This window comes from Microtus ochrogaster, linkage group LG5, assembly GCF_000317375.1.
Source record: "Microtus ochrogaster isolate Prairie Vole_2 linkage group LG5, MicOch1.0, whole genome shotgun sequence".
NCBI classification, from domain to species: domain Eukaryota; kingdom Metazoa; phylum Chordata; class Mammalia; order Rodentia; family Cricetidae; genus Microtus; species Microtus ochrogaster.
The window spans coordinates 41,228,859-41,240,729 of NC_022031.1; the positions used below are offsets into that span (position 1 = coordinate 41,228,859).

Here is an 11,871-nt window from a genome sequence, read left to right on the forward strand (position 1 = left end):
AGTCTCTAAAGCCGTCGGCGCAGGGGCCGCCGGGAAAACAACGCCGGGCTGGTGCAAAGCAGAGGCGGGATCGCCCCAGCCGGGATAATTTAGCTCGCCCTCGGGAAGGCCCCAGCGTGGAAGGCGGAAGGAGGCGGCCGCGCGTGGACCTGCAGACGCCGGCCTTTCGCCGCGGAACCCACCTGGTACCTCTCCGCTTGCTCTTCCGGCAGGCGTCGTGAGCGAGTGCGCTTGCGCGCCGGACACTCCGCGCGCCTCGCCGCTGACCGCGCACCGGCCGGCCGGCAGCGGCCCGACGGTTCTGGGGTTGCAGGCGACTTGCAGCTCAGCTCGGCTGCGCACCCGAGAGCAGCAGCATGTCGCGGAGGCGGCATAGTTACGAGAACGATGGTAAGTGCCCTCGGCCTGGCCGCCGCGGGGGTTGAGAACTGAGGCCAGGCTGCTTTGATCCTCGGGTCTCTAGGGAACAGATAGGCAGCCCTTTCTCCCCAGGAAGGGTTCTGGGAGCCCAGGAAGGAGGTGGCTGGCTCTGCTCGGGGGTAGCTAGTGGCTTCGGGAAAAGGACGGCCTTCCCGCTGCCCCAGCTCCTTCGGTCACTGGGAAGGAAGGCCTGGTGAGCCCCGTGGGCAGACCCGACCTGGTGTCCGCCGACACGTAAGACTTGACTATTCACTGCTGAGCTTGGAAATGCACGTGTGTCTGGGGCTGTCCCTTAGGATCAGTTAGAGACGGGGATGTAGTGGACCAGTGTTTCCGTTTTAACCCTCCAGGGTGCACCTGGAAAGGACCCTGGGAAGACAGGGAAAGAACAAAGCTATGACAGAGGTCGGCTGAATTGCAATCTGAGCCCTACTCCTTCTCCACCAGCCACTTTGATTTCCCTGTTCTAAACGTCAAGGAAAGAATTTTGTGTCTTCCCAACACCCCAAGAAACAGACACGTGCTGTTCCGTTGGATTGGCCTTAATCATGTTCCTCTGTTTAAGAAAGTGCAGGAAAACTACCCTGAGTAGACCAGTAAGTCTCACGTCGGCTTTGATAGTCGCCAGCAAGGAGGTCGTTGTGTTGCCACCAAAAAAAAAAAAGCTCAATTCTGTACCATTACTGCCCTTCAAGGACTCAGGCACACACGAGAATGAAACTTGGAGCTGTTGATATTTTTTAAAATACTCTGGAGCAGGGTGGTGGTGCGCGCCTTTAATCCCAGCACTCGGGAGGCTGAGGCAGGTGGTTCTCTGTGAGTTCAAGGCCATCCTAGTCCACCGAGCTTGTTTGAGTATTAGAACCTAAGGGTTTACGTTCAAAACTCGACAGCTGCTATTTACTATGTGATCTTGCCAGAGTCACATGACTTCCTTAAACCTGAGTTTATACTGTGGAGTAATATTAAGCCTTTTATGAGATACTGTGCTCATCAATAGTTCGTTGTGTTTATCTTATCAACTGTTAATGTCTCAGAGGTAATATACACAGATAAATGCCAACACCATAAGAAAAAAAAAACCGAAGCAATGCAATTGGATTAGCTTTCTCTCTTGGAATGTTAAGACCATCAAGTAGAATTACACATTGTAAGTAGAATTTTTAACAGTGAAGCCCCAGATTTCTGCTAAGGGGTACCTGAGAGAATAGCCTAGGCTGTCAGTGCCCAGATGCACCAGTGCAAGTCAGTTCTCTGCCACATCAGTCAGCATAGCTACCCTCTGTGCTTGGGTTTCTTTTTTTTTTTTTTTTAACATGGTGGTCTCTTGTGTGATGCGTGTACAGAACACAGGAAATAGAGGTTTTCTTTGCTGTGCATTTGATTAGTGTACTAATTAGCTTTGGATGAGAGAATTTGTCCTTGGCCTTGTCTCTCACTCTTCCTCTTCTCTCTCCTCACTTTACACTTCTTTTCTCCATTCTTTCTCACTTCCAGGCTACCTCTGAAGTGAGGGGGAAAGGTCACTGGAGAACCAACTGGAGAATTAGAATATAAATATATAGAAAACCTCTTTTGTTTTGGTTTGGGAGGCTTGCATAACTTTTTGGTTTTAATTGGCTTTTTTTTCTTTACCCCAGCTAGCAGCTACATTATTTTCCCAGAGTGGTCTGACTACAGAAGCCTTATAATAATTAGGACAAAGTGATGTAAAATTAAGCATCTCTTAATCAAAATTCACTCTAGCAAGTCACTGAGTAGTGGAAAGGCTGTTTACAGTTTCTCCAGTAGTACACATTTGGAAACATTGTTAGAGTTTGATAAACAGTTTAGTGTTCTAAATAAAAAAATGTGGTGCTCGTTAGTGAAGTATCTACAATTTTTAAAAAATTCGGATGGCTGTTATAAAAGTGGCTTAAGATTTTAAAGGCATCAAATAGATCTGAGTATTTCTAGGTTATTGTCAGCTCTGCTCTGACTTTCCCTATATTGGGCTGTGGAGCTGTGGCATCTGCATCTTTATTCTCTCTCCTTGAATTCAGCAATCTGGTTACAAAATATTTGAAGGAAAAGGCCTCAGTACTGAATGTATAATGTATAGTCACCCTCCCCCCTTATTTCCTAAATGATACACTGTCACAACTATTCACATAACACTTATTAGGTAGTATAGAGATAATGTAAAGTATCACAATATTCATAGATCATGAGCAGATACCAGCAGCACTTTATAGAAGGGACATGAGTATCCTCAAGTTTCGGTGTCTGAGTTGGAACCTCATGGACTTGCTGAACAATTTCCTAATTACTTACAGTACAGTAGCAGACTGTATAACAGTGGAGGCTCCCTCCCATGTATCAGTGAAGTGTAGCGAATTCATCCTATGATCACAGGATTGTGGAGAACAAAGTGAGATAAAGGGTATGCGGACCACAGAGAGAGACTGGTCAGGTAAGGCCTCCCTGCAGATGAACTGTGGCATGAGTGATGTAAGGAACAAGCCATATGGATGTTTGAGAAAGCAGAGGTCGAAAGGAAACCATGAGGGTAGTGCTCAGGTTAGAGATTTCTGTCATGTTCAGAGAAGAGCAAGGAGGTCGTTGTTGGTAGAAGTGAGAAAGTAGGGGTAGAAGTTATGAGAGATAGAGCAGAGAATTTAGATGAGGCTCTTTCTTACCTTTCTGGGCCATTTTAAACATTTCTGCTAGGACAATATACTATTGGAGAGTCACGGAGGTAGTATCAGATAAAGTTCCTGTAGTTTATTTAGAGACACAGAAAGGGCTACCCTAAATGGAAAGTACCACACCTATCGTAGTCTTAGACGCTTAAGACGGGCTCTGTGTGACTGCCTTGTAGTCCTGCTGTCTGGAAGTATGTAGTCCAGGCTGGAACTACCATGTCCTGGTTGTAGCCTAAGTTAGCTGCCCCTATGCTCCCCCAAGATGTAGACCACTGTGTCTGGCAGTCATCGATTCCTTTAAAATGTCTCTGAACCTCTTCAATTACTGTTGAAAATAAATTTTATCGGTGTTAAGTCTACTGTTTTATCGTTACAAAGGAATTTAGGTGGTTCAAAATCTTAGTCAAAAGTCCAGAAAACCTGTTTAATCTACTTCTTCCACTTAGGTCTTTATCTTTTAGACTGTGATTGATGTTTTTAAATTTAACTGTAGAAAGAAAAACTGAAGAGAAGTGAAAGGCTTATTATGCTGAGGGATAGTATACTTTGTTTCAGCGGTGATTTTTTTTTTAAGCAATAGAAACATTACCTTGTATTCAATAATATGATGACAAAAAGAAGCATTTATTGGTCCTGCATATCTGCATATCTGCTCAGACCCTGTAGTGTGGACCACTCAGCGTAAAAACAACACAGTAATTCTTAGTTACTTTCCGGTTTTGTCTTTGGAGCCCTACAACTCAAATTTGGGGTGCTGCATGGGGTGGAGGGCGATGGGCAGTGATTAAGGCCATCTTGAAATACATTTCTTCTTTTTCCTCTGATAATTTTTTTATTACTTTATAAATAATAGGAATCAAAATTTCCACTTTCTCCTCCCACTTCCTTCTCAGTGGTTATATTTTTAATCAATTAAATTTTTGTTTTATATCTGTAGTCAACGTATATTACTTTTCTTGGCTGGGTTTTGTTACTTTTTTCTTTTATTTATGGTGGTGTTTTTTTGTCTACTTTGTGGATCCAAACACATCTAATAAGGGTATAGGAAATAGTACCATGTATCCGTGTAACATTAGGTTCACATTGCAGTGGGAACATTATTTGGTGTCTTGTTTGTTTGTTCTGTTGTCACTTCCTCCACCACCATTTGGTTTCCCTGGGTGGCCCTGTCTATCCTGAAACTGATTGTGTGTACCAGGTTGGCTTCAAACTCAGATCTGCCTGCCTCTGCCGCCAGAGTTCCAGGATTAAAGGTGTGCACCATCATGCCAGGGTGTTTTTTGTTGTTTTAAGAGCCCTTGGATGGTCGTTAGCAAAGGTCTCTTCTCTGCACTAGCTAGTGTGTATAGCAACATGTAATTTTAACAAATCTATTGTGAAACTTACCTGGCCGTGTTTTAAAGCCTGTTTTGGACTATAGTGCCACCATAGACTTGTTTCTTATTGGTTGTTCATGGTATGAAAATGTTCAACTCATTCCCCAAAGAGTGTTTTAAGTTTTCTCTTTAGAGTGTCTAAGATAGTGATTCTCAACTTTTGTAATGCTGTGACCCTTAATACAACTCCTCATGTGGTAACCCCAACCGTAAAATTATTTTGTTGCTACTTCATGACTAATTTTGCTACTGTTATGAATTGTAAATACCTGATATCTGAGATTTGACCTCCAAAGGGGTTGTGACCCACAGATTGAGAACGGCTGGTCTGAGGTATCTACCTTCCTTTTTCTTACTCCAGCTGATTTTTTTTTCCTCATGGATTTGACCAGGGTAGTTGATCAAGGAGCTCCAGGGATCTGCCTATTTCCATGCTCTCTGCCCCCTTCAGGTTACAGACAGGTGTAATTCTCATGGTTGCTCAGCAGGCACTGAGCTACCCCCATTTCCAAACAGTATGGATGTTGTATATGTGCACGTGGTGTATGTGCCATGTAGAGGCCATTGGGTGCCCTCCTCTATCACCCTCTGCCTTACTAGGCTGAAGCTGCAACTCACCACTGTGGTTGGCTAGTGAGCCCCAACAATCCTCATGTCTCTACTCCCTGTAGTACTGAGTTTAGGGGGTGTGTGGGGCGGGGAGTACTGCATGGCTGTACTGGCTTCTTTTTATCTAGTTAGGGTGATGAAATGCCATGATTGAAACAACTTGGGGAAGAAAAGGTTTATTTTAGCTTATGCTTCCAAGTATATACTTCCATCATTGAGAGAAGTTAGGGCAGGAATCTGGGGGTAGGAGCTGATGCAGAGGCCATGGAGGAGTACTGCCTACTAGCTTGCTCCTCATGGTTTGCTCAACCTGCGTTCTTCTTTGTCTTGTCTTCACTTTTTTTTTTCTCTTGAGGTGGTGTCTCTACATAGCCCTAGCTCTCCTGGAACTCACTAAGTAGACAAGCTGATTCCAAACTCAAGAGATCCACCTCCCTCTCTCCTGATAGTATTAGTATTAAAGGCGTGCTCCACCATATCTTGCTCGGCCTGCTTTCTTGTAAAACCCAGGACTACCAACCAGTTCAGGGATGGCTCCACCTGCAATGGGTGGGTTCTCCTCCATCAGTCACTAATTAAGGAAATGCTCTGCAGGCTTGTCTACAGCCCAGTCTTGTGGAGGCATTTTCTCAGTTGGGGCTCCCTCCTCTCAAATGACTAGGCTGTGTCAAGTTGACATAAAAAAGGCTTACAAGAGGACCCGGAAGGGCTGTTTTGAAGACAGAAATGGTTGCAAACCGGAACAAGTTGTTAATAATAATAATAATCAGGAGGGATTTGGGATGTGATAACGGATTGGTATAATAGATGGGCCAGAAGGAAGGAAAGAGTTTAGTGAGGTTTAGCTGCTCTCATTCATCTAGTGTTTGGCTTTGTATTCTCTGAATCTCATCTAAAAATCTGGTTCTGAATAATAATGAAGAGCACGGCTGGTGCATTGTGCATTCTGAGGCTGTTTCTTGGCATCAGCACTGTTAATGTTTAGGGTCATAGTTTAAATAAATCTCCAAAGATTCAACTAGTTTTTGCACCTTTCATCAGGTTATGCAGCAATTTAGTTACGTCATCAAATTAACAAGTACTATTGACACTGTTGGGTTGAGGAACCAACAATAAGGGTCAGTAAGCAAGTTAAAAGAACAGGAGCAACAGTCTTCAGACTACAGGTGTTTAGATGTTGGTGCCATCCCAGTGATCCACAGAAATGGACATAGCTGCCTGGACACTGTTTATACAAAATTTAACTGGAAAAAAAAAATGCCTCCTGACAGTATTGTTTATAGTGACCTCAGTAATAGAGATGATGTGAGGCCTTGGAAAGATAGCTCAGCAGTTAAGAGCACTGCCTGTACTTCTCGAGAACCTGGGTTCAGTTCCTAGCACTCACAGTGTATCTCACAGAAGTCCATAACTCCATTTACAGGGCATATGATGTACTCTTCTGGCCTCCACAGGCTCCAGACATATAAGTGGTACATGGTTATACATGTAGCCCAAACATCTGTACATATAAAATAATAAAAAAATTTAAAAAGTTTATATATATATAGAGATGGGGGTTCTGGAGGGTTGGCTCAACCATTGAAAGCATTTACTACACAATTATAAGACCTGGAATTTGGGTATTAGCACTCTCAGAAGCTAGGCATGCAGTATATGCCTTTAACCCCAGCATCAAGGGAGAGTGGAGACAGGAGGATCACTAGGACCTGCTGGCTACCAGTCTAGCTAAGAAGAGTGAGCCCCCAGGTTCGGGAAAGACCTTGCCTTGAAGGACTAGTGTGGTGGAGGACACCCAGCACCCTCTCCTGGCTTTCTGTGAGTGTACATCCTCTCACGCACACACAGGCACACAAAAGAATGCGGGATAGAGATTGTCCCAGTACCTGGCCTACTTAGAACACTATTGGTTAGAGCTACTCTTAAAAATACGGCCTGATAGAAAAGTGATTAAAGCCTAAGGTGACAAAATATTTATAGTGATTCATTATCTAACATCATATGTAGCTTTTTTAATTTTTTTAAAACTTTTTTTAATGTTGCTGAACTAGGTGGGCAGCCTCACAAAAGGAGGAAGACCTCTGATGCAAATGAAACTGAAGATCATTTGGAGTCTTTAATATGCAAAGTAGGGGAAAAGGTATGCACCAAGCCCAGGGGTTAGGGTTGTGATTGACAGCTTTGATTCATTTCTGAAGTTGTACTGGGTAATATAAGTTATGGACAAAGCTTGATTTATCACTACACATCTGTATCCCAATGTGAATGTGTTTTGGAACTCCTAGGATTCAGATTGTTAAGGGTTTTCAGTAAGTTATTTTTATTAGACAAACCTTAAAATAGACCTAGGGATAGTCCTCAATGTGATGACTTGGATGCCCAAGACAGTAGTGGGTTGTTAGTGACAGATGTTAGACTATTCTGAAGATTTTGTTGGCTCTTTTTACGTAGAATGTGTTTCTAATGAACAATAACTACTAGAATTGATTAATGCTAAGAGACTTCTTCACGAAATTGTCTTTAGTGCTTAGGAAGACCTTAGTGTTTTCATGGTTATCTAGGAATTTTAACTTTAGTTCACTGATTGCTTTGAATGCTAACAGATAATTAACATCTGTCCTCTGCAGAGTGCCTGCTCTTTGGAGAGCAATCTAGAAGGCTTGGCTGGTGTTCTGGAAGCTGATCTTCCTAACTACAAGAGCAAGATCTTAAGGCTTCTTTGTACAGTGTATGTATGTAAAAGATTTGTGGATCCAGGTGATGATGTATTATCTACTCTTACATGCTTTGGGGGATGTGCAGAGGATGTGCTTACATTACATGTCACGGGCCTCCCTTCTGTCCTGAAACTCATCTCATGAAATGCTCATTTTTGTTTGCTGAACTTATTTTTTTAACTTATTTTTTAAGTGATTAAACAGAACTAAAATAAATATTTTTCATGTTTTCTTTCTTAGAATTTTAAAAATCATTTGAGTTAATTTTTTAACTCAGAAAATATATGAGAAAGCAGATATCTTTCTTTTTCAGTTAGAGCCCTTTCCCCCACCAAGGAATGCACATTTGTGTGTTTAAAGTAGAATTAAGTTGGATTTATTTATTTATTTATTTATTCCTTTTTGTATCAGTAGACCCAAATATATTGGACAACTTGTAAATCAAGTGAGTGGCCTTCCTTGAAGACTGAAGGATGCTTTTGAATCTTTTTGAGGACATAAGTGTCCTTGATGCTACAGTTACCATTTCAGTCATTTCAAAATAATGGTTACCTGTTTGCAGTTCATTTTTAATTTAAAAATATGCATACAAAGCAGAAACTTCAAATAGTTAATTTTTTAAAAAAGATTTCTTTCTGTGTATGAATGTTTTGAACATCTGTGTCTGTGACTGTGGAGGTCAGAAGAAGGTGGTGTTAGGTACCGTAGAATTGGAGGTATGGGTGGTTGCTAGGAATCCAACTTGAGTCCTGCAAGAACAAGATCTCAACTGCTGAGTTCTCCAGACCCGTAGTTAAATTTTGTTTTCAGTTTTCAAAGAAATCCAATCAATTCAGAAAAATGTTTTTCTAGAATAAGAAACAATGAAAACAATTATATTATTATAGTTACCCATATGATGCCCGCTGTTCTGATAGTATGTATTATGGAATTGTTATGCTATTGAAACTGTTGGAAGTCATGCTTGTTTATTTAAGGCTGGGCTGGTATTGATTGACAGTGTCCTTTCAATTTTTTTTTTTTTTTTACTTGGAGAAAGCCTTAGGGACTAGGTTTATTTTCAATACATGTATTTTTTGAAGTCCTAAGTCCCGCCCTGTACTCAGTCAGCATTGTACCTGAGGGGAACAGTATGAACGAATTCTCCACAGAATTACGTTAGTACCGTTTCCTTTTCGTAGGAAGTGTTGTTGACTTCTTTTAGGCTTACCTTTACTATCCCTTTAAGTTACTTATTTTGTGTGCACACACATGTGGGCACACATGTGCCTGAACACGTGGTGGTCAGACAACATGCAGAAGAATCAGTTCTCTCCTTCTGCCATGTGGACCCTAGGGTTGAACTCAGCTTGGCAAGAGCCTCAACCCGCTGAGCCATCTAGCTATCCTCAGCGTTGTCTCAACTATATTAGCATACCCTGTTAAGCATTTCTTATAAGAACTTGGTTGAAGCTGATTTTAATTCTTTATCTTTTATAAGCAATCCAATAATGTTTCTCCAAGTGGAATTCTGGTCCCACGGTACTTGGTTAGCCAAGTTTAGAAACGCTCTGTACTCTGTTCCCCTTAATGATTCTGCATTAAAGAATCTGTTTCACATTACCATGGAAACCATTTTTTGTTGAATTGTTATTTCCACTCAATACATTTGAAGAAAAACTGGTCTAACATTAGTTGTGTTAATTTTGGTGTGATAACTTCACAAGTAACTTAACTCTTGAATTAACTACAGTGAAAAATATTGGGGTCTATATCTGCATACTTTTTCAGTAACACATACGTCATTTCTGAAATCGTTTTCAAAACACAGTCAAAAGTAATTTTGTTCCAAAGCCATTTGATGTTTAAAATGTCATGTACAATTCAACAGCTTAACATAAAACCTTTGCTTTGGGATTGTCTCGTATGGGTTCTCAAATCAGTGCACGCCAGTTACCTGAGAAGTTGACAATTTATACAACGTTAGTTGGACTGCTGAATGCCAGAAATTACAACTTTGGTGGAGAATTTGTAGAAGCCATGATTCGCCAACTGAAAGAATCACTAAAAGCAAATAACTATAACGAAGCTGTCTATTTGGTAAGTGTGTGTGTGTGTGTGTGTGTGTGTGTGTGTGTGTGTGTGTGTGCGCGCGTGCGCGCTATAAGTTAGTGTTAAAGTGGAGGAAACAAGCTACAGCCAATTAACTATGCTCTTATCATGAATTCTGGTCCTTGCTCATCTCGTAGCCGTTCTTTGGGAGCCATTGTCGCTTACTACTCAATGTGGTCGTTTGTGTTTACTTTGAGTCCTGGTCCTTTTCCTTGCAGCATATGATTCCTTATTTTCTATATCTTGGCTTCTACAGCACAACTCTTTGTAAATCTGCTAATAATAATAATAATAATAATAATAATAATAATAATAATAATAGCATCAACATTGCTCCTGTCTTTGATTCTTATCTCTCTTTTGCTGGGTTGTCATCTTTTATTCCTTAAATGTTTTTTTTTTTTAAATTGCCAGAACCTTACATGATCTGGAGTTGACAGTCTTTTTTATTATTATTATTATTATTATTATTATTATTATTATTATTATTTATACAGCATTCTGCCTGCATGTATGCCTGCACACCAGAAGAGGGCATCAGATTCATAGATGGTTGTGAGCCACCATGTGAGTGGTTGCTGGGAATTGAACTCAGGACAGAGTAGCCAGTGCTCTTAACCTCTGAGCCATCTCTCCAGCCCCTTAAATGTTTTTTTTTTTTACAATGATTCTGTCTTTTATTTAAGCTTCTCTTCTGAATCAGTGTCATTCATTCTAATAGCTATATAAGCCAACTTTATTTTGATGGGGACCCCAAATTTATAACCGTCTCGCACCTCAACCTTTTTCCTGAGTTCTAAACTAGTATCCCAAATAGAGCCCAGAGATTTTGTCTTTGCAAGTCCCAAAATTCATGTGCCGCTGGATAAGCCATCCAGAAATCTTCATTAATTGTTAGCTTTTCTTTGCCTCCTTTCTGTCCCCATTCCGTCTCATTCCTCTCCTAGATTCCCCTCTTTGTCCCATGGCCTCTATCTAGCACAGCTTGGAACTTTTTGTGTTCTTAGCTGCTTCCTTACTTGACATTTGTCCATCGGAAGTCTCTGCCTTTGAATCTATCCATAGTAATAGTACCAAAGTGGCCTTTGTGTAAGTAAGCTCTGCTCCTTCACTTCCTTCCTGTTTTTTATAGTAGGTGGTCTTAAAATTCTGATACATGAAATGATTCATTGGGCTGCAGGGAGTGAACATTAGAACCTTTTATTTTTTTTAATACAGTTTCATATATGTATTTAACATATTCTGGTCACATTGGTCTCCCATTATCTCTTTTCTCTCCCTCCTCTTTCTGTACCCTTTCTAGTTCTTTTTCTACTTTGATGTCTTTTTATACATGTGTGACTCACATGTTTAATTTAGAGTTGCTCACATACAAGTGTAGGTAGTTATTTACTGGAATATGGCACCTTACTAATGGCTGCACAGCTGAGGAAAACACCTTCTTCTTCAGAAACTGTTAGCTGCCACAGCTCCTCAGGAAGGGGTGGGGCCTCATGAGCTCCATCCCTGTCCATGAAGGAATGTTGACCTGCCTAGTCTTGTGTAGGTTTTGTATAGCTACTGTGAGGTTGTGAGTGGTGTGGCCATGTTCCTTCTAGAGACTCCTCCCCAACCTCTGGTTCTTAGGTTCTTTCTGCAACACAGAACTTTTATGTGTCTTAAATAGAACGAAATGGAATTAAGTTTCATGTTTGCCCCAGTATGGTTGCCTTCTCTTGTCCTCTGTATACCTTCCAGGTATATAAAATTACTTGCACAACCCTCTGCCAAGAATGCCCTCCCACTCCCCACTGAGGGCTTTGCTCATCCTTTCTGACCTTATCCTTTTCCCCTTGTCACTGGTCCCAAGGGCATTTTTTTTTTTCTGTGTAGCCTTGGACCCTGTCCTGGAACTTGCTCTTGTAGACCAGGCTGGCCTCGAACTCACAGAGATCCACCTGCCTCTGCCTCCCGAGTGCTGGGATTAAAGGTGTG

General features: G+C 41.5%; 1 protein-coding gene across 2 annotated transcripts in view; it reads left to right on the forward strand.

Moving 5' to 3' along the window:
* Positions 1-26: 26 nt before the first annotated feature.
* Positions 27-11,871, forward strand: part of Ncbp1 (nuclear cap binding protein subunit 1) — a 36,512-nt gene continuing 24,667 nt past the window's right edge. Inside the window, exons 1-4 of one of the 2 annotated variants that reach the window (XM_005362135.2) lie at positions 27-390; positions 7,141-7,229; positions 7,717-7,817; positions 9,729-9,885. In XM_005362135.2, coding sequence (XP_005362192.1) covers positions 357-390; positions 7,141-7,229; positions 7,717-7,817; positions 9,729-9,885 — 381 coding nt within the window. In that variant the 5' untranslated portion in view covers positions 27-356. Of the gene's footprint in view, positions 391-7,140; positions 7,230-7,716; positions 7,847-9,728; positions 9,886-11,871 lie in introns of those variants that run through there. The other variant, XM_026786598.1, reaches the window with a different exon arrangement.